The sequence below is a fragment of the Cervus canadensis genome, chromosome 4 (genome assembly GCF_019320065.1).
Source record: "Cervus canadensis isolate Bull #8, Minnesota chromosome 4, ASM1932006v1, whole genome shotgun sequence".
NCBI classification, from domain to species: Eukaryota; Metazoa; Chordata; class Mammalia; order Artiodactyla; family Cervidae; genus Cervus; species Cervus canadensis.
Window position 1 is genome coordinate 102514413 of NC_057389.1, and position 22859 is coordinate 102537271.

The 22859-nt window shown below is 48.1% G+C and overlaps 1 protein-coding gene across 1 annotated transcript in view; it reads right to left on the reverse strand.

Moving 5' to 3' along the window:
- Positions 1-22513, reverse strand: part of MED26 (mediator complex subunit 26) — a 40235-nt gene extending 17722 nt beyond the window's left edge. The window contains exon 1 of the mRNA XM_043467209.1: positions 22143-22513. Within this exon, the coding sequence (XP_043323144.1) occupies positions 22143-22214 (72 nt within the window). The 5' untranslated portion in view covers positions 22215-22513. The remainder of the gene's footprint in view (positions 1-22142) is intronic.
- Between the last annotated feature and the right edge of the window lie 346 nt (positions 22514-22859).

Genomic DNA, 22859 nt, shown 5'->3' on the forward strand with positions numbered 1-22859 from the left:
TTTCCTTCTCACCGCACTTCTCCACTGCCTGAGCAGTCCCACCCCCAGGCAGCTCCACAGCTGCATCTGGGGCCCAGGCCTCACCTCTGGATGCACTTAGCGGCACTTCTGCATCTGACAGGTAATGAGGCTTTCTAAGGACCACTGGCTGACTCCACTGTTCGCCACCCTCAGAAGTAGGCTAGGACCCTTAGTGCAGGCAAACCTCCCTTTCTCTCACCTCCAAATAAACCCACTCACACTAGCCCCATTAGGCATGTCTTTTTAAAAAATATATTTATTTTTAATTGAAGGATAAATGCTATACAATACTGTGTTGGTTTCTGCCATCCATCAACATGAATCAGCCACAGGTATACATATGTCCCCTCCCTCTCAAACCTCCCTCCCACTTCCACTCCATTCCACTCCTCTAGGTTGTCACAGACCACTGGGTTTAGCTCCCTGCGTCACACAGCAAGTTCCCACTGGCTATCTGTTTTACATACGGTAGTGTGTATGTTTCAATGCTGCTCTCCCAATTCGCCCCACCCTCTCCTTCCCGCCATGTGTCCACAAGTCTGTTCTGCATTTCCACTGCTGCCCTGCAATTAGGTTCATCAGTACCATATTTCTAGATTCCATATATATGCATTAATAGACAATATTACTTGTTTTTCTCTTTCTTACTTACTCCACTCTGTATAATAGGCTCCAGGTTCATCCACCTCATTAGAATTGACCCAAATGCATTCCTTTTTATGGCCGAGTAATGTATGGGCCACAGCTTCTTTATCCATTCATCTGTCGATAGACATCTTGGGTTGCTTCCATGTCCTAGTTATTGTAAATAGTGCTGGGATAAATACTGGGGTACATGTGTCATTTTCAAATATGGTTTCCTTAGGATATATGCCCAGTAGTGGGATTGTTGTGTCATATGGTAGTTTTATTCCTACTTTTTTAAGGAATCTCAGTACTGGCTGTATCAATTTACATTCCCACCAACAAGGCAAGAAGGTATCCTTATCCTTTTCTCTACACCCTCTCCAGCATTTGTTTGATGATGGTCATTCTGACTAGTATGAGGCAATACCTCACTGTAGTTTTGATGTGCATTTCTCTAATAATGAGTGATACTGAGCATCTTTTCATGTGTTTATTAGCCATCTGTACATCTTCTTTGGAGAAATTGTCATTTAGGTTTTCTGCTCATTTTTTGACTGGGTTGTTTGTTTTTCTGGTATTGAGTTGTATGAGCTACTTGTGCATTTTGGAAATTAATCCTGTGTCAGTTGTTTCATCTGCTATTATTTCCCCCCATTCTCAGGGTTGTCTTTTCACCTTGTTTATAGTTTCCTTTGCTGTGCAAAAGCTTTTAAGTTTAATTAGGTCCCACTTGTTTATTTTTGTGTTTATTTCCATTATTCTAGGAGGTGGGTTTTTGCTGTGATTTATGTCAAGTAGTGTATTGCCTATGTATTCCTCTAAGAGCTTTATAGTTTCTGGCCTTTCATTTAACTCTTTAATCCATTGAGTTTATTTTTGTGTATGGTGTAAGAAGGTGTTCTAGTTTCATTCTTTTACATGGAGCTGTCCAGTTTTCCCAGCACCACTTACTGAAGAGGCTATCTTTTCTCCACATCTAAGGCATGTCTTCTTTGGATCCTGATTTCAACCCTGGTACGGTGGACCTGAGCTCACCTCCTAGCCAACTTGTGACAGTGGCTTTGTCTGAGCATGCCTATATCCAGCCCCATAACTTTTTTTTTTTTTCCAGCCCCATAACTTTTTACCCAGACTGACTAGGCTCCATGATGAGGACCTGAGGCTTGATGTGCCCAAGCTCCTCACCCTCAGTTCTGGAGTTTTCCTCCACCCACTCTGGTCTTCCTTTCCTCTGAGAGCATCTTCTAGGCCACCACCTTCATCATTCTTGAACCCCAACAGCCCCAGGAGGCAGATGACAACATCATGGCTCAGGTCTGACCTCAGAGGCCAAGTTCTGCCTTAGCCCCTCAAGCCCCAACCAGCCTGAGCCATGGCAATGTTTCTCTGGGTGACTTTCCTGCTCTTATCCAGTGTCTGCAACAATTATATAGTTGAAACCGCATCACAGATAGCTGGTTTTTCTTTTCTTCATTGAACACTTCTTCCTGTTGCTACATACGCTTCATAATGATCTTAACAGCTAAACGTCCCATTAATGCATCATAATTTCCTTGACTTTTCTCCTCTGCTGGGCATCCCAACTCCTTCTGGGTTCTCCTACTGCAACCAATGTTGTAAAGATCATCTTCACAACTTCCTTATCTCATTTTTCCCTCAGAAATAAATTCAGGTGTTCAACTCTGCCCTAGGGGTCCAAATACTTTTATGGCAACTGGTACTGCCTCAACTGGTTTTCACTCTCACCTTGGGCAATGCAATGACCCCACTACAAAGAGGCGGAAGAAAGCAGAGCCAAATCTGTTGTACCCTGCACGGGGTCCTGAAGAGGCAGGCCCAGCTGTCTGGCAGACTGGACTCAGATGTCAGGGCTGTTATCTTATCCTGCCTTTGTCATCTACTCCATGACTCCACCAGCAGGAAGGCAGAGAGCACCCAGTGCACACAACCCTCGAGGACCGGCACTAAGGCTGCTCTGCCCCACCACCACCGCCCAACTCCGAGGCTGCTGAGAAGACAGGTGAGGATCAACAGGACTGTCCCTATACCTGGGGAGGTCGGCTGAGATAGAAGCAAACATGGCATTAGTCTTGCTGAAACCTAGAGCAATTTTTACAGCTCAGTGGTGAGATTATCAAGAGTGACTGAGATCTGCCAGGAGAACAGGGCCAGAAGACAGAGTTGTCACTTCTAAGGAGAAAGGTGCCCTGCACACAGAGAGGGAATGGCTGTCTCCAACATCAGGAAAACCTTGGACGTGGGCGCCAAAACCATTCAGGCTGCACACTGAAAAACAGCTGCAGCTCACAGAGAGAAGACACCAGAATTCATTCAGTGGCTAAGTATTTACCAGGAAAATCAAAATGTGTTTGTGCTGAGGAGGAACTCAGGGAGCAGGGAGAGCTGGAGGGACTTACATTCATGGCAGGGAAGAAAGAAGACTGACAAGGAAACAGGACAAAGTGACTGTATGCAAAGCTATGAAGAAAATCACCAACGCGACATACCAGAGGAAGGCTTCCTCCCAAGCCCTGGGCCAGGAGAGATGGTCACCTCAGCCTGGAGTCCCAGAGAGAACCCGGGGCAGCAAAGGGTCTGTAGCAAAATGCTGGCCCCAAACCATCTTCAGAATAGCTGGCCTCCAAGACACTCCAACCAAGAGAATCATCCCAGGAGTCAGCTGCAAAGGCACCGATGCCATCTTGGACAAGGAGCCTGAAGCCTGCAGCCCAGATCCAAGCAGGACAAGGGGAGGGTCTCAACCCCAGAGTGTGCTGCATTCAGCTCACGCCAGCCAGCACTCAGGAACCTTGGGAGCCAGCTGTTACACACAGCCACTGTTAAAACATGCAATGATCAATCACTTGGGGTACAGTGGATGAGACTCCGTCTGCCAACGCAGGGGACATGGGTTCAATTCCTGGTCCAGGAAGATTCTACATGCCTTAGAACAACTAAGCCCATGTGCCACAACTACCGAAGCCTGTGTGTACAGAGCCCGTGCTCCGCAACAAGAGAAGCCACTGCAGTGAGAAGCCTGTGCACTACAATGAAGACCCAGCACAACCAAAAATAAAATAAGTAATTTTTTAAAGAAACGCTATGATAAGGGAGTGGTTTGGACTGCCGGCTGAAGGCTGCTGTGGGCAGGCAGTTATCTCCTGCCTGGCAGCATTCTAAATTTTCTAGAAAAGTCACATAGCTGGATTTTTGTAGGAAACCTCCATTTGTATTTTTGTGGCTAATTAAAGTTTTAAAAATACTGTACTAGGAGATGTCACAATGCTTGAGCTCTACCCAACTCACAAATCACCTCTACTTATGCTCAGTGTCAGGTGGACACGACGTGTATCAACTCAGTGAATCCTGAAAACAACCCTGGGAGATAGGTATTACTACTACCTCTCATCTGCATAAGCACAGTGAAACTCCAAGATGTTAGGTAAGTCGCCCAAGGCCACACAGTCACAGAGCCAGATCAAGTCCAGGCAGTGTGGCTCAAGTTGGTGCTTGTAAGCTTTATGTTTCTAGTTCCTGAAAAACAAAGGCACCAACATGCATAACAGAGACAGCGTCTAAGGGAGTAGGTAGGAATGAGTTCAGAGCTCCTCTGACAAACATTCTGGTGAAAACATATCAGCAAGGATGAATGCCACCTCTGTGTTACTTCTGCTGCCGTATTCCTGGGGTCTGGGGTGACTGCTATCCTAGATCACTTGAGTTCCTATCTGTTTTATAGCACATGTCCTGGATTTAACATTTTTTAAACAAAGTTTTAGAATTTTATTAAGACTAGCTTTTAAGTGGAATCTTTATTGCTTCTTAATAAACCATTTATGGTTAAAAAAATTTGTAATATAATTTACTTTAGCATTTCCTTTTACTTCTCAAAGGATATCTTCATTTGGATGGCTTTTTTTAAAAAATTGATGTCTAGTTGATTTATAATGTGTTAGTTTCAGGTATTCAGCAAAGTGATTCAGCGTTAACATGGCTAAAAGAGACAAATATCATATGATATCCCTTATATGTGGAATCTAAAAAGTGATGCAAATGAATTTATTTACATAATAAAAACAATTCACAGACATAGAAAACAAACTTACAGTTACCAAAGGGGAAAAGAGGAGGGATAAATTAGAGTTTGGGATTCATATACACTGTGACATAAAATAGGCAAGCAGCAAGAACCTACTGTATGGCATAGGGAACTATACTCAGTATCCTGTAATAATCTATAGTGGAAAGGAATCTGAAAAGGGATGTATGTGTGTGTGTGTGTAAAATTGAATATATATATAACTAAATCACTTTGCTGTACACTTGAAACTAACAATACCATAAACTAACTATACCTCAATTTTTTTAAGTGTAACAATTTTTTAAATTTGAAAACAAAGGTGATGTAATACTCTTTTCCCCACAGTTACTATTATTTGGGGCTTCCTAGGTGGCGCTAGTGGTAAGGAATCCACCTGCCAATGTAGGAGATGCGGGTTAGATCCTTGAGCTGGGAAGATCCCCTGGAGAAGGAAATGGCACTCCACTCCAGTATTCTTGCCTGGGGAATTCTACGGACAGAGGAGCCTGGCGGGCTACAGTCCATGAGGCAGCAAAGAGTTGGACACGACTGAGCACAGCCATTGTTATTTGGGTTTTCAAGCTTGTTCATGACTACCGTATCTTGGCCATGTCTACTACTGCAGCATGTCTTCCCAACTTCACATTTGGTGACATCATGCTAGTAGCTTGAAATCAGACACAGTCAAAGTATTTATACCATGGAAACTGGCAAACACTACAAATCAGGGCCTGATTTATCCTCAGGTTGGTGGCCTCTGTAAAGTCCTGGGCCGTATCCAGACCAATTTCGTAAAGAGTTTTAAAAGTTTCATTTTATACATTTTTTTATCGAGGTAAAATTCACATAACATAAAATCAACCATGTAAATAAAGTTTTACTGGAAAACAGCCATATTCGTTTGTTTACAAATTATCTATGGCTGCTTCTGTGGTATGCATAAAGGTGGAGCTGTGACAGAGACAGTATGAGCTACAAAGCTGAACTGAAAATATTTACTATCTGGTCCAGAAAGAGCTCGCCAGCCCCTGGGATTTAGACTTAAGAAAATACTGATTATGCAGATTAAACTTCAAAGTGTGCCATGCCAATAGGAATAGCACAAACAACTGAGGAAATATTCTTCCAGTATTTGAAAACTATTATCTGATTTTGCAAAGATATTACTTCACTTACTAACATAACAATTATCAGTCAATGTTCATGTCAAAATTAAACTCATAAGTTGACTATAGATACAAAACTTCAACAACAAAAAAAAGGAAAGCAGTATGAAAGAAACAACTGGCTACAAAATAAAGTGTTGTTTCGTGATTACTTGTACATTGTCTGCTACCCATCCTTTCCATCAGTATAATCATGTATGTACATATACGGCATTTTTCCTGGAAAGCCAGCTGTCAAACATGTATAAGCACACCACACAGAGTAAGTTAGAGTTCTCTATTACTTCAAAGTGCTTAAAATAAACCCTGAATGAAACTAAAATCCATTTGCATTACTATAATTCAGCATTACAAATAAATGAAAAGAGGAAAGAGCCTGCATTCTTTAGATGCTACCTCTTATAAATTATGGTGTACTTAAAAAATGGTTCTAAGTTTTATCATCTCTGCAAGCAAACTGAACTTCTCCATGGTGATTATCAGTGTCAAGGAAAAACAAAAAAAACCCAGCTAACATATAAAAGTTGTGTTCAAGGACACAGTGCTCCCTTTTAGGAACATCAATAATGTCACTGGGAGAGTCAATAAAGTTCAGTATTTAGCACATCCCCTAACACTTTACACTTTATTTTTCTCAAAACTATACTGAAGGAATGAACTGCTCGTCCCCCCATTCCCAGCTCCAGTTTCCCAGTGCCCTGCCTGGACACCCTATTTCCTATGTGTGCTGTGAACTGACAAGAGTCTGTAGGCAGGCAGTGTGACAGCAGGGAGGGGAGGGAGCTCTTTACAAAGGTTGGCCGAGAGAAGCCTGAAGGAATCTGAGGTAACATCTAGGGAGGGGACCTACACAGCCATGAATGAGGGAGAGGGAAGTATAAATGAGACGAGAAAGGAAAGAAGGGGCCAAGTCATACAGTACCTGTCACTGTTATTGTTCAGTCGCTAAGTCATGTCCAACACTGTGCAACTCCCTGGACTGCAGCATACCAGGCTACCCTGTCCTTCACTATCTCCTGGAGTTTGCTTAGATTCATGTCCATTGAGTTGGTGATGCTATCTAACCATCTCACCCTCTGTCGCCCCCTTCTCCTTCAGCCTGCAATGTTTCCCAGAATCAGGGTCTTTTTCAAGGAGTCGGCTGTTTGCATCAAGTAGCCAAAGTATTGATGCTTCAGCATCAGTCCTTCCACTCAAATTCAGTGTTGACTGGTTTGATCTCCCTGCTGTCCAAGGGACTCTCAAGAGTCTTCTCCAGCACCACAATTTGAAAGCAACAGTTCTTCATGACAATAAGGAGAGGGGATGCCTGTTCTAATCACAGAGGATCTTAAGCCAATGGTGAGATCTGATATCAGTTTGGAAGGGGCAAGACGGAGAAAAGATGATGAAAGGAGAATATACATTTTGGTAGTAGAGTCACCAAAGTCATGCGAAGGACTTACAGATGGATTGGGTGCATTAAGGTAAGAAAAGCAGGGAGCGCAGATGACCCCAGGGCCTGAACAGAGCCACAGCTACAGCGGCGCTGACTGCACTGAGGAACACTTCATACACACCCTCTCTGTCCTGGTGGGCTGGACTCCTGTGCTCTGAGAGCATGAGAAGCATGACAGGTGGACTTCACTGGGGTAAGAAGTTGCACACTCCTGTTCCGAATCTCCCAAAAAAGCACAAGAGAAAATAACCCTCTTCTCTCCGCTGGTTGCAGTACACAGAGGCCCCATGATCCACTCCACATCTTGATTGCTCTCAATAGTTCGAGCGCTCTTCAGGCTAAATCAATCTACTTTTTCTTTCTTTCTTTTCTTTTTCTTACTGTTTAATTGAAAAAACAACAGAGCATAGGAAAAGCAAAAACAAAAACCATTCCTACTGCCCCAATACAAATGCCTCCCATTTTATCCTAAGGTCTAGTTTTTGTGCCTTTCCTAGTTGTGCGATGCTGACCAAAAAAAAAAAAAAAAGCTCCTTTTCTTCATTATGGCAAAGCTTGTCCATTCTTCTGCAGTCTTCAGGATCAATCTTCACAGCTCTACGCTATCTGACTCAGTGGATGCACCATGTTTCCTAAGCCTGTCCCACGCCATTTAATTAACGATATGAACAATTAATATTAGATAAATGTATTCACTAACATTGTTATTAAAAATGATCATGTATCTGTAAATAAATTTCCAAGAGTTAAAAAATGTCTAGATCAAAGGACATGACCAAAGCTACACCTCCTGCCACATAAGTATTTCTCAAAAGGGAAGAAGTATGAAGTACGAAGCTCTCCTGGGTCCTGCCAGTGAGGTTGGGTGGGATGAGGGGGAAAAGAGTAGGAGATATAAAATAGCAACAGGACAGTTTAACGCCCAGTCTCGATTACCTGCCAATGCCATTTCACCTACATATTTGAGTATAAGGTATATATTTTTCAATTATTCCTCACATCAATATTTCCCTATCTGGTGATGTTTCTGGGAGGTTGTGATTGTTAGCTCTGAGTAAGTTCTCCACATTGAAAGAATCCTGCTTCGTAAAGGCGATTTTACACACACAGAAATCTGCATTTTGATCCCTTCCCTCCCCTGGTCTGCACTGCAATATAGAGGGATTCAAAGAAGTTCAGGCAAGTGGTAAGTCCGGTTGGGAGTTCCATCCCAAGCACTTCTAAAGAAGTGTCTTTCCATCTACAAGCCTGAGATTTTGTTCTACAATCAATTTCTTCCTACTTCCCCCCAGGGAGCTTTCAGAAATGTGCAAAATTATGCAATGTTGTCTGGTAACTGCTCACACTAAAACGAAGACTATCTTTGGGAAAAAATACCATCTGTGAAAACCAAAGTTAAATATCTACAAACTCATCCAGGAGGAAAACTGGCCCCATCCCCACCCCTCAAGAAAAGCAGGGAGGGGGATGTACTTGCATGTGTTCAGTGTCTCTTATGTACACAGTGACTTCCCTTTGGGCGTTATTTACCCTTTGGTAGGGTAGGGCCTGTCCTCACTTTATCAGAGGACACAAAGTCTGACAGACTGTCCGCAATATCTGCTGTGATTTGTCTAAAGACAAGCATCTCAGAAACAGAGCTATACAGATTTGAACCCAGGTCTAACTCCAAAACCCCTGCATATGAAATACTTTTCTTTCCTTCTATCTGCCCATCTGTTCATCTTTTTCATTTGTAGGGAGGCTCAGACAATTTTGCACCCATCAACCTGTATTTAAGAAAAGGAAAGAAGGCTTTCTTCTCCAAAAGACAAGACCTCAGGAATGGCGCTAACAGGGCTCAGAGATACCAGAAAAACCAGGGGGTGTGACAGGGGAGGAGTCAGGACTTGAGGGTTGCTAGGAGGGGAAGGGGGCTGTGCTCTGCACCCCCATGCTACCCCATGCCCCATGTGGACAAACACAACAAAGGCCTCAGTTCTTACCCAAAACACAAGGGATGAGGCCCAGAAGCACACCAATTGAGGTAGGCATTAAAATTAAACAAATTTTAAAGCGAGTTCCTTGGTGGTACCACCCATGTCAGGCAGGTGCTCCCGAGCCACACGTGGCTGGGGTTGCCACACGGGACTGGTGGGCAGAGACCATCTCCATCAGCACCAGTGCTCTGCCAGGAAGGAAAGAGCTCCGCAAGGATTCTCGCTGTCGCCTCCCCTCCTTGCAGTGGGCACAGTGGCCTCCGGGAAAAAGAAAGGCTGAGGTCAGTTGTGCGGTGGCCAGCTACTTACCCTGGCTAAGCCTGAGTCTCATCTGTTAAATGGGATACTACCTATCACAGAGTGAGTGTACAATGAGTTGCTACTGTCCTGCTTCTGTTACAGTCCAAAGATAAAGTCCTTACAAAGATATAATCCTTACAAAGATGACATCAAAAGACACTGAACACTTGGATTTATTAATAAGCAGGGTTGCTTACTAGACTGAATGAGATTCCCACCAGGCTGAACTCCACCTGCAGGTCTATTACCCACTAACAGTATTAAAAATCCGCTCTCTGCTCCTTCCAGCTGCAAGGCCTCAGGTAAGGACAGGCTCCCTCACTCTTTTCCTCATCTTTAAGAGAAACAGCAGCAGCTCCCGCCCTCCTCTAGGTGACTAAGCCCAAGTCAGACATTGCACCAGGCACCTAACACGCTCAACCCCTCAGGACAACACCACCAGGTGATGGCACCAACAGCCACATATCACAGGTAGAGAGACTGAGGCCCAGAGGCTTTGGGCGATTCACCTGAGGCCACTCAGGCAGAAGCAACTGAGGAGGACCTGGAGCCACTGCTCTCCCAGCACGGCAGGGGCTCAGCGTTCAGAACCCCCTTCCAGGGGGAGTCCGAAGGAGGGAGGAGGTATGTGCACTCCTGGCATGGCGGGAGCCTGGGACTGAGGGATCATCACACCACAGAGCAGGCTAGGCAAGTGCTGCAAAGCTGCCCACCTCCCCGCCTGTCCTGTTTCCAGCCTCCCTAAAACTGAGTGACACACACAAGACACGCTCAATGCCTGCGTGCTGACCATGCCACTATGGCTCGAAGGGAACCGACGCACCACAGGAGGACCCCAAAGGGCTGAGGTCTGGAGAGGGCCAGTCATCACAGGATAGGGCCGTCCTTCGGGGAACCAGCCGTCCCAACCCCAATGCTTGTGAGCCAAGCAGCTGCTCTGCCCAGTCCCCACCAAACCTGAACTCTCGCCACCCTGAACCCAGCTTGGTGCTGCCAGATTAGGCAATGCACGTGCTCATCCACGGCCTGAAATCAGAGATGGACCCACAGTAAACTGGTCTTCGGCCCTAACAGAATGAACTCTATGCAACAGAAAGAAAGGGACCAAAGCAGAAAGGGACACATGCACACCAGACAGGTTAAAGGTGTGCAAGATCAGACCAGGATGCCAGGAACAGAAGACAGTGCTCCTTGGACAGCTGGCAAGGGCCTTGTGGGAAGAAAGTTGCACCTTGAGCCCACAGAAGCAGGTAGGAAGGAAAGAGAATGGAGGGCAGACTATCCAGGTGGGGGTGCAACAGCAGGTCAGGAGCGGATGAGCAGTTGAGAGAGGTTGGAGCAGGGCAGGAGAGAGGATGCCAGAGACTAGGACACACTGTGCTCAGCTGACTCTCTTGGCTGCAAGTGACAGAAAGATCAGGTCAAACAAACGGACTTCACCAAGAAAAGACGCCACCAACTCACCTAGGGCCAACTGAGCCCCAGCAACTTATTCCTCCCCATCCCTCTGGGCCAGTCTTACTCCTGGGCAGGCTGTCCTCATGCAGCAGACCCTAGCAGCAACCTGTTGACATCCTTCTCATTTAAGTCTCCCCCAAGTACCCCAGCAAAGCATTAAAACTTTCAAACGGTCATAGGTTCCCCCCTGGACCAATCACTGGCCAGGAAAAATGTAGCCCCATGACTGGCTAGACCTCAATCACTAAGCATCCTAAGGACACCCACCAAGGGATGGAACCTGGGTGAGCTGCCCACCAACAAGTCTGTGAACTGTCAGCTACCACCCACCCATCAAGACCCAGGATGCTTCAGGCCAGGGACCACATCCCACTGTCAGTAGAGGATGTCCCACTTGGACATCCTCCAAGGAAAACTAAGGCTGCAAACCTAACTTGATCCAAAACTACATGGTGAACAGCAGAGTCACGATCCCAACTCAGTTCTGCCCAACTCTAAAGCCCAAGTTTTCCACCTGGAGAAAGACTACCTTCTTCACTATGTCACCTACAGAGCTCCCACACTACCCAGTCAGCCACATGGCCCCAACAGAGAGAGTGAAACATCCCAGTCTGTTTTTGAACACTCAACTCTGGGGCTGGCACAGAGACAAGATCTGGATGCAGGAGACTGGCTGGGAAGAGCCTACATCTCCCTAGAGATCCCATTCACAGGAATGGGGCGACTGAGGGAGGCAGCCAGCAGAGCAGTGGATTGTGGCACCGCCAACAAACAGCACAGCATGCCGAGGTCAGTAGCTGGCTGGCCTGCAAGCTCCCAGGGCTCACTGGAAACCATGGTGAGACACCTGGGGAAAGTCCTAAAGGCCAGACAGGGGTCCTCAAAGAAAAGTCAAATATTCAAAGGCAAGGAGGTACAGTGAGCAGGAGGTCTGGAGAGAGCAGAAAGGCCAGTGCAGTATGGTCCAGGGGGCCAACCACAGCAACCACTCAGCGTCAGGCCTCAGGCTTCCTTCATTCCCAAGCAGCTGCATTCAGCACTGAGCCTGCGGTGTCACTAAGGACAGCATAATGACCCAGGGAGACGGCCTCAAGTGACAAGCATCAGTAATGCATCCTCATGCCCAAGGCCAGCTCATCTCACAAAGCAGATGATGCCACTTCCTATTTCCTGACTTGGAGGAGCCCACCACCAACAGGACAGAAAACCATGCCGATTATACTCCTGACAAAGGAGCATCATCCGCAGGGCGAAAGGCAGACACTTACTCCCCTAACTCTGAGTGGGGCCGACAAGCAGGTTCACCAGTAACCCAAAGACAGTCCCTAGCTCCCGGCCCAGACCGCTGCCTCACTGTTTCTTCCCTGCCACATGGGAGGGCTACAGCAGTCAAGGGACACCTGCTGCTTCTGTCTACACAGCAGACCCTGCTTCTTCTGCAAGCTCCTCCCCTACTTCCTCTGGAGACTACCATTTTCTCCCACCCCCAAGCCAAGTCAGAGTGATTCTTCAGGAGTTTTCAATCTGAAAGTGAATCCATCCTTGACCGCTCTTCAAGAGTTCAAATCCCAGAGCTGCTACATTTCTCACCACGTGGAACAAGTCTATCCACATAACACACATATGCACGTGGTGTCGAGGACAAAAAAACAGAACAGTTTCCCTCTCAGTTCTCCCACTCCAATTTTAATCCCTAATAGTATTTTGACTTGGTGGTGCAAGGAGAAAGGTTACAAACAAATGTAGGATGAGCTCACCTCACTCAGGAGGGTGATGGTGAGAAGTGAGGCTCCTGCATGCAGCAGCAGCTTTGGCTTGCTGACCAGCCTTCAAAGGGAGAACTTTAAATGCTTAAGAATAAGAAGCTCCTTTAAAATAGAAGCGAAAGTGAAATGTCCATTCACAAACCTCTCTGCCCCCAGACACGCCTCAATCGTAACATGTGGCCCACATCTGCCACTGCCCAGCTGCCAGCATCCAGCCAAGGGGGAGTAGACATCACCAACTTTGGGTGCTTGTCAGAGCTCCCCAGACACATAGGAAAGGGAAAATGAAGGGCCATGAAAGATCACCTGACCCGATCTCAGCTAACCTAAGGGAAAGAAACCAAACTCTGAAAATCAAGTAGGTACCAGCTTCTGTTAAGCAGGGGAAGGGGACAGTTAAGAGAAAATGGGCACAACAATCAGCTCTGACCAGACCTCCCAGGAACCATCCATGCTCTGAGCCTGAGAGAACATGAGGCTGGAGGGCTCGGCTCCTGCTTGGTCACAGGCACTGCCTCCTCCTCCCCAGCCTCACCCAGGCAGTTACTGCAGCACCAGGGGAGGTGACGGCGCGTGCAGGAACAGAGCATAAGCAGGGCCATGCTGAGGCTCTCCTGGACTCCCAAAGGGCTCCTTAGCCCAGGATGGGGTCAAAAGCTGCAACCAAGCACCTGCGCTAATACAAGGAACCCAAGTGTGACTACAGGCAAATCAGAGTCTGCAGTTCAGCCAGAACGAGGGGTACTCAGAGCCCTATGCTGCCATCTGATGCCATGCAAACCACCCGTTGCTTACTCCAGAACTAATATTTCAGTTATGTCCATTCTGTCACCTAGACCCAATCCCAGGCCCAGCACAACACCCAACTACTTGAAGGCGTGATCATATCAAAATTTTAATGTTTAAAGAGGTGACTATCTCAGCACCTCAAAGGCATCACCCAGGGGTCACTACCAGGTAACACCAAGCCTATTCTCCCATGAACAGTGCCCTAATGTCTCTTGGGGGCACCTCCTCTACGCTGGGTCAGTCTGGGTGGAATAACACCATGTCCTGATTTAGGGGTGAACCAATCAACACAGTCTGCTAATTCAATCAAAGTCCAGACAAATTCAATCAAAGCACCAGGAAACATCTGCTCAGCTTTCTGGGGAAGAAGTACCTTCCTCTTCTGCCCTGGATGATGGTCGGTAACAGTGATTCCCAAAGTTACAGGGGCTGGGGAGACGATACCCACTGTGCAAAGGCAACAAAAAGCAAAACAGAGAGATGAAGTAAAGCCAGGGTGTCACCTGAGAAGAGATCCACTTCTAGGCCTCTGTGCAACACAAGCCAATGCAGAAGTAGTAAAGGTGCTTTGCCTGCAACTATCTAACTGAATGCTTGAAGGAAACAATGTGAAATAATTAGCAGAAAGGGTATAAAACCATTGTTCCTATTTTGCATACCTCCACATCAGTGTCACTCACCCCCCCCCACCCCCGCAGCACTAAAAAGCTGGCTTGCCAACTATCTGCCTGGCACAGATGCCAAGGCACACCAAGGGGGTAAAAAAAAAAAAAAAGCTGGGACGTGTTCACTGGAAATGGCTTTCAAGAAGGTAGCTATGTTGGGGATCACCCTGTGGCCACCAGCCCACTACTCACCCCAAGCTGGACCAGGGACCTGATGGCAGAGGGGTCCAGAGAGCTAAGCTGGAATAGGGGAGGGGGAATATCCAAGTAAGGCATCATAGGGACAAGGGGAACATAGCCCGCAGGTGTGTGCCAGGAGAGCCAAGGCCAGCTTAGCAAGCCAGGTGCTCTGCAGAGCCAAGTGTGACCGGGGTGTGGGTAGGGGGCGCAGCTGAAGGTACAAGCAGGAGAGCAGGGCCATCAGCACCTGGAAGAGGACAGCCAGGCCACCAATGGCCTCTCGGTGTGAGCCATGGTCACATGCAGCCAAATTCTCCATCAGTAACTCTCCCGACTCCACCACAGAACTAGGGCCAGCCACCTACAAAATCACTTTGCACACAGTGGACAAGTGACTAGAGTCTCCATAGCAGCCACCAGGCTGACCTACCATGAGGTGTGGTCTGGAAAAAGCATCACCCACTTTCTGGCCCTGAAGAATGAAATTTGGGGGGGGGGGGTGTCCGAAAGGGTTTGGTTTGTCAATGATCAAACAAATGCCAAAGAGTGGCATTTGATCAGTGTCTCCAGGGATCACAGATAGACAGGGATCTAAGATCAAGAGCCACCTTCTCTGTCAGGGGTGAAAAATGCCAGCCAAGAAACGAAAAGTGAAAAACACCTTTTTCTCAGCCGATTCAAGAGAAAGCAGAGTATTCAGGTACAACTTTCCTCCTGAACAAGCATAAAAATGCTGTACAGAAGAATCCAGCCTGAGGATCCAAATCTAGGCAGGAGAGCGGAGTGCCTGTCCTGTATCCACTGCCCTCTCCCGAGTGACGTGGGAGGCAGCAGCAGGTGGGTGAGGACTGGGTGGGCAGGTTCCAACCCCAGCGCCATCCCTTCTAGCAGCGTGTCCACCGAGCCCCAGTTTCTACACTGGTACCTGCCTCACCAGGTTGCTGTATTGCTGTATAGATTAAATGTGCAAAGTGCTGGCATCCTGTACCTGCTCAGTAAGTGCTGACCGCTGGTTCTGAAGACCAGCCCTTTCACAGGAACATCACCAAGCATCTGAGCACCCACTCGCCGAAGAAGTTCTTCCTGGATACTTAGGGAATAACTCTTGCTCTGTTACCAAGGAACTTGCCATCCTACGGGAACGGATCTAGTCTCAGCAGGAATGTAGGATTTTTAAGTTCTGTTAGGTGCCTGAAGGAGACCTTCTTGGATTAAAGCAGGAAAGGTTTCTAGAAAAGGGAGAGCAGTAGGGATGACAGGAGGCCCCGGCCAGAGGCAGCGCAAAGGGTCCGATACAAGGTGCCACACACAAACAGGTAAAGTCGGCTTGCAAGCTTCCGTAGATGCTGTTTTGATGACAAGCTATACCTTTACTTCAAAACATTACTGGATTAGGAGTAGCTTCTGTCCTTGAATTTTTTCAAAACAAAACAGTACACCTGCCATCATGCAGAAGTTCCTGAATGTTTCTGATCATAAAAATGGAACTTGATACCCCAAAAGGTTAGGAGCCAGTAGGCAAGAAGATTTTTAGAGGGGAAAGGTTGCAGGAACTGGGAAGAAAATGGAAAGGCAAAGCTTAACGTTTAAAAACACTTCACATTTAAGGTAAACCTCAGAAGATGCACTGGACTTCAACTTTCATTCTGGGCACTGCTTATGTAACAGGCTGTTAGGCCCACTGGCTTCTGAGCCAACCAGCACTGGGTTTGGGCACAGAGCTTTCCCACATCCACCTCTGTGACACTGGAAAGATCACTTAACCTCTGCTCTTCCCTAAAATGAAGACAGAGCATCCATGTGTAAGAGTGGTTCAGAGAACTACCCAGGATGCAAAGCACACTACACATCCCTGGCACACAGTAAGTGCTAGTAAATGGGAGCTCTTCGTTTTATAGTTGCCAATGGACGAATCCAAGAAACTTTGTTGCAGTCCCAGAAGCATTTGAAGGCTTTTAACCCCACCCACCTGGCCGGGGCACATCATCTGACATGACCCTTCGTTTTAACAGGCTCCATACATAATCACAGAACCTCCAGGAACTCACAGGTCAAGAGTCTGAGTCTTGAGCAAGGGCCCAATCCTGTCCGACACCCTCCTGGCATGCTGGCCCTGGACTCTTGAGCCAGCTCTGATGATCATCAAGAGCTCCCCCGAGGTAGGGAGCACCTACCTCCCAGGAACTCCTGCCTTCTGAGTCCTAAGTTTGCCTCCAGAAGCCACACAGAGCCAACCTAAACCTGTACTGTAAACCAGCCTCCAGGCCCTTCACCAGCCCTCTTCCTATCCCATTGCTGAGAGGGTAAACTGTTCGATGACTTGCCAGTAATTCCTCCAAACTCTCCATTCCCCTCAGGTCAGAGACAAACCAAGAAATGACTTCCTTTTCCTTCTGAAAACACAAATGATGGAGGAAAAAACGACTCTACAAAGTCATTTTATGTTCTTAAGAATTCTGAACCATCTCTGAATAAGACGCATGAAGAATTGTTCCATTTGGATCTAAGAGCTGTAGCCCTGTGAGGCTGCCCAACCCCTGACCATCCATGTGCACACTACGCATGCTCCAGGTCCCGGCAGGGTAGTGGCTGGGTATCCCCAGGTCTGCATCCTCCACGGCCAGCACCGTAAACACTCACTAGAAATATTTACTCAACAGTTGAGCCACCTTTTCCAGTTTTATCATGTATCTCCATAAACAGCGTGTGTCAAGTTGGTGATTGAAATGTAGGTGTACTGCCTTCCAAGAACTGGCATTCAGAGTATATGTTTAAATCCAGCATGCGGAATACTGGTAGGCCCTCCTTATGCAGGAAATGCTCTCCAATTCATGGAATCCCTGTGTCAATACCTGCTCAGTCCGGAGAATGAAAAGGAGCAGTGGAAGAAGGGGGCTCTAAGTGTGGGCACTCACAAGGCCGGACTGAAAATGCTACTGCCTACGCAGCCAGCCACTGAGCCACAAACTCAGGCACCCAACCTGACAACCAGCTAAGTGGGCCCCACAGGCACCAGGCAGACTCAGGACAGCCACCACCAGGAATAAATAGAAAAAGCACGACTTCTGCTGAGACAGAGCCCCCAGCTTCCAGAAAGCTGTTTACAGTGGAGGGGTGGCAGGAGACCACTGGATGCAGTCACTGAGAGGTTACGATGGGTTAAAATCAGTGCTGGATAAACCAGAACTCCATCTGAGCAGACAGACACATGGACAAATTGAGGCAAAGTGAGCAGAGAGCTCCTCCTTCACAGAATGCCAAGCTTGGCCCCTTGGAGGGCATGGCCCACCACTCAAAGCGATGTTGTGAGTCCAAGTGACCACAGTGCCTGTTTATACCTGTATCAGGACAAATGCCTCTCCCCTAAGCGGACCTGAACTGTTTTCCAGGCCTCTGTGACCTGCAGCCAGGACAACATCCCCTGATGAGAGCCACCTCTGAGGACCTCCGTGAAGACAGAAAGTAAAGTCCACCTTCTTCTGAGGAAGAGGGCGAGTCACAACAAGGACTTACACCTGCTTGACAACCAACACTGTCACCTGTCCACTGCCCAAAGTCATAAAATGCCACACTGCTGGCCTCACACATCCTGGCCACAATAGAAAGAGCAAAGACAGGAAGGCTACTGAATTTGGGCCACCGGTGTGATCAGGAAGAGTCCACATGTTTAGATTTTATATGTTCTAATATATTAATGAGAATTGGAACTAACAGCCTTCCATTTCAGAACTTACAAGATTCCTCTTTTCTGCAGGATCAATGGTGTTTTATAAAAACACCAGAAGTGCTGTAATCTTGAAGCAAAAAAGAAAGCTGGAACACCAGACTCATGACAAGTTCCACATCAGTTGGCAGTTACCACATCACAGTGTGGACTGGCCCAGGATTCTGTTCCCCTGACAGAAACCTTCAGATGTTTCCGGGACAGGTTGTCTAATGTCATCAACCTGTTGGATCTATCACAGGTAAATCGAACCCAAGTTGTAATCTCTTATAAACCTGTGTGGGAGAGAAGACACGCCCACATCTTTTCTTACCAGCTCAAGAACACTGCCCTCATGGCCTCTTCTGAAGTCATCTCTCCACATTTGAGATCACTACAGTACATTTAAAGTTGGAAGCATTATCACTTAATAACTCTGGGTAAGTCCCTAACTTTAGGGCAGTCACCTCACATTAAGTGAGTAGGAAACAAAGGCATTTTGTCCTCTCCAGGCCATGGAAGACACTAAACAGCACCTACTGTCATGGTGCCGGCTTCTGCACGCACAGAAAGGGGAGATTGGCTATGCACCCCACGTCCCTTTACAGGCTGTTAGAAGAAAGCAGGAGACTGCTGAAGTGCTGCACAAAGTCAGGTAAAGCATACATCTCTGTGCAGAAGTGTGTTAGTATTTGTTATTCAGAAAATTCACACAATAGATCCTGCAATAAAAGACAAAACTTCTAGAACAACAATTCATGTTAGCCTCTGATGCCCAGGTCCAGAATCTGAACCTGGATCTAGTTTATGGGGCAAATATACCAGTCCCCAGACCCAGGTTGTAGATGAGGAACCCACAGCCCAAGAAGCTCACTGGTATCCTCACCTTCCAATTCCTACGTGGGAAAACGATCTTTTCCATGTGTCTCTCTGCAGAGGCCCCTTGGTCACCTCCCCTTGGCACCTGAAGTCTGCAGAATACTGAGGAAGAAATGTAGTCCTGAGATTTCCTGCTGGAGAACCCAAGAAGGAGTCTAGGGTTCAGTAGTTTAACCAGCACTTAGAAAGTATGCCTATCACTTCTGCTCTAGACAGAGCAGACAGAGAAACAAACTCCTCCTGAAGGTTGTCCTCTGGTCTGGAAGACAAAGCCTGAACTCTGGCAAAATAAGGAGTGTCCAATACAAATGGAAATCTAATCACTTGCTGATGAGGAACCCAATCACTTGCTGATGCTTTGAGTGGACTGACTCTTGATTTCTGGGCTGGAAGAAGACAGTCCTCATCAACTTTATCCATAACAAAACAAGATTAACAAAGGCACACAGTGCACTTCGGAAAGGTTTTCAACACCTTGGGCTGCCATACAACGGTAAGAGTAAGGCTTCCACTGTTACAAAAAACTTTTAGTTGCTTTCTGAAAAGGAGTGTACAGAATTTATTACTGAGATGGCAAAAATTATTAAATCAAAGCCTGATGCTATAGATATTCAAGTACTCCACAGGCTAGAATTTAGAGCAAAGAACTTTCCTCCTAAGAACCCCCTTTGTCAGGGAGATGATCAGAAAATGTTACTTTGTTACTTCCCTAACTTTTTAGATACTTGTGGATATTAGGTCAGCTGCCTGAGTTGACTTTTCAAGCAAAAGTTAAGTCTGTTATCAAAATTGCATGCCCATGAAGGTAAGCATTAATGACACAATTCTCTGTAGCTTCTCTCAGAAGAGGTTTAATTTTAGTGTTGGCTCTTCAACGCTGTCCCCATTTTTATTTTCCAGGAGCATCTTAAATATGTGTCAACTAACTATGCAGAAGTGGAGTTCCTGCTCGGGTAAGGCAGAGAAGAGCAGCTGTGTGCTGGCAATGCCTTGATGAAGCCACCTAGCTCTCACCTGAGCCCAGTTCAATCAAGAGAAACTGCAGAAATATGGTCACAGCATCTCTGCCAGCAACCTATTCCTCCACGGCTCTGAGTTTTTCTCTGTGGAGTTTGCTCCAAGCCACACTCCTGTCAAATGGCTTGTAACAATACTCAAGAACATCACTGACAACAGCAGCATTTAAAGGAGGCACTTTCTCATCGCTCATATTCAGAGACAATACCCCGATTTCGTTCACTACATCAGTAAGACTCTAAGTCATCCCAGATAAGCCACGTGAAATGTGCACTCCATAATACGTAACACAACCATGGGCTTGGTCCCTCTTCCTCCTGTTCTCCTAGGAACGCTTTAGAGTCTTACAAAACACTAGAACCCCTGAGGTCACCACCCCACCTAATCTACAACATGGTGACTGCCTGTTAAAGCGCCTCCAGGTCCCAAAGCTCTCCTAGGTGGTATTAGGATCAGTGCTAATATCTCAGCAACCATTCAGAATCTCTGGAAGGCAAACAAGCACATGGAACTCAAGAAATTACACTCTGAGGTGAAAGTCACCAAGGCTACATTTTTCATTTCACTTGTTTTATCCTCTAATTTTTCAGTCTTGGGAATTGCTGCAGCACCAGTTACTGCAAAAATTCTGCAAGGTTTTATATAGCTTGTGCCTACTCCACCCCCAAAGTCATAACAAAAATGTATACAACATTTGTTAAAGACAAATACCACCAAGCCTATCTTCATGGGGCCTGAAGACCAGGAATGACAGAATTACTTATGATACAGAAATCAGTCTTACAAAGATCACAACTCCTCTCTTTCTATTAAATTTGTACAATCCAACCATGAATTATTCCCAGAGTGCTGGCTAAAACCTACTGCTAAAAGTAGTCAATAAAACTCACATAAAGGAAAAGCAAAAGTCCCCACAGTGACAGAAACCTAAGTTACCTGGCCAAGCCGAAGATGGTTTATTTCTTCCATCCCCAGCACATTAAAAAGTGGTTTCAATGGCCACTTCCTGGTCTCCCAGGAAATGCAGGGGCTCACTTCATACCTGGATGCTACAGCATCTTGCCATTGCTGAACCTGCTCTGGCCACAAGGGAAAATGACCCCTATCACGGACAACCACTCAGAGAAAATATGAGAATACGATGAGTCTTTCCCAACACACACGGTGGGGGGCAGGGGAGATCCCTCCACAAACAGCAGCCTCGGTGGAGCAGCACCTGAGAAAGCGACACCCTGGGGTTAACCCTGACTGTCTAGGTCACAAACCAGCAGGCTAGGGCCCCACGTAGGGGGCAGACGAAGGAGGGCTCTGGGTGGAATGGGAGAGCACACAATCACCTCTAATTCACTACCGAAAAGCGGGACTCTGCCTTGGTCTGAGACGCAAAGAGTACTTAGGCCCAGAAAGATAACAGGAAGAATCCCACTCTCCACAAGATCATCTTCCGTCGGCAGCGACCCCAAGAGAGACCCAACGAAGGCAAGTCCACTCTCAGAACCGAAAGGGACTCTCCACGCGCCTTGGGCACCCGGCTAGGTGTAAAGGAGGCCGGGGGGGCTCCCTCCGAAGCCAGGAAGGTGCTTCCAGCCGGGAGGAAAGGTAAAGAAGACTTCCCTCATCACCCAGAAGGCCGAGACACCGGCGGCACGGGTTCCCCGAGTCCTACCCCGGACACCAGTTGATCACAGCCTTTCCCCCTCCCCTCCCCCCCGCCGGGAGGGCTTCCCGGGGGTCGCGGGTCCTACGGTAAGGGCGAGGCGGGCGAGCTCCGTCAGGAACAGCAAGGGTCGTAGAATTAGAGAGGATGAGGGGGAAAAACTCTAGTCTCAGCTCCCATCTGCTCCCTTCGCCCAGGCCGCACGAAAGCCTCGGCCTCACGTACCGAGCGCTGCCGGGCTGCCCGACCAGCCCCCGGCCCGGGCCCGGGGGAAGAGAGACCGGGATGGCAGCGGCCCTCAGGGGCAGCTGGGTGTCCGGGGGGTCCTTCGGAGCCCGGTGGACGAGGAACACTAGGGAGGGGGAGGGTCCTGGGCCCACGCGGCCTCCACCTCGACCTGTGTGAGGAGCACTTACGTTGCTCTGGGGGTCGATGGCCTGCAGCAGCCGGTCCCTGATCTGCTGCGGAGACGGCGGAGCCGCTGTCATTGCCTGGGCGAGGCGGGGGGGGAGCGGCCGGGCCAGCGGGCGGGCAGGCTGAGGCGGGGGACCGGGGTCACTCACTCGCCGGCCTCCGGGAGCGGAGCCTCATGTTCCCCGCGGCGCCGGGGAAAGAGGGGGCGCGCGGGGTGACGGAGAGGTGAGCCGGGGCCGGGGCTCAGGCCCGGGGCGCCGCCACCACCAGAGGAGGAGGAGGAGCCGCCGGAGCCGTCGCCGCTGCTGCCGCCGCCTCGAGAACCAAACTCCAGTGAGCTACCCCCGCGCGAAGCACTCTGGGTAACCCGCGCCGCACGCAGCGTCGGCGCCACGCTGAGGAGGTTGGGAGATAGGGCGGGCAGAGACGCCGAGTCTGGGCGGGGCCACTTGCAGACCACGCCCCTAGGCTCCACGCATGCGCGCGCAGGCGCAGTCGCCCCACCTCTGTTCCGCCCCGCCGCTTGGCCAAGGGAGCCGTTGGGAGGCGGTTGGGCGGGGCAACGGCCGCCGCCTGGAGGCCCCGCCCCCACCCAAGCCGGGAGGTTGAGGGGGTGGCGGCCGGAGGTTTCCGACGGAAACGCTAGATGAGCGCAGAGTCCTTGAACCCTGGCGCTCTGGGCGGACGCCCTCAGGGCAGCGGGGCGGAGAGGGCAGATG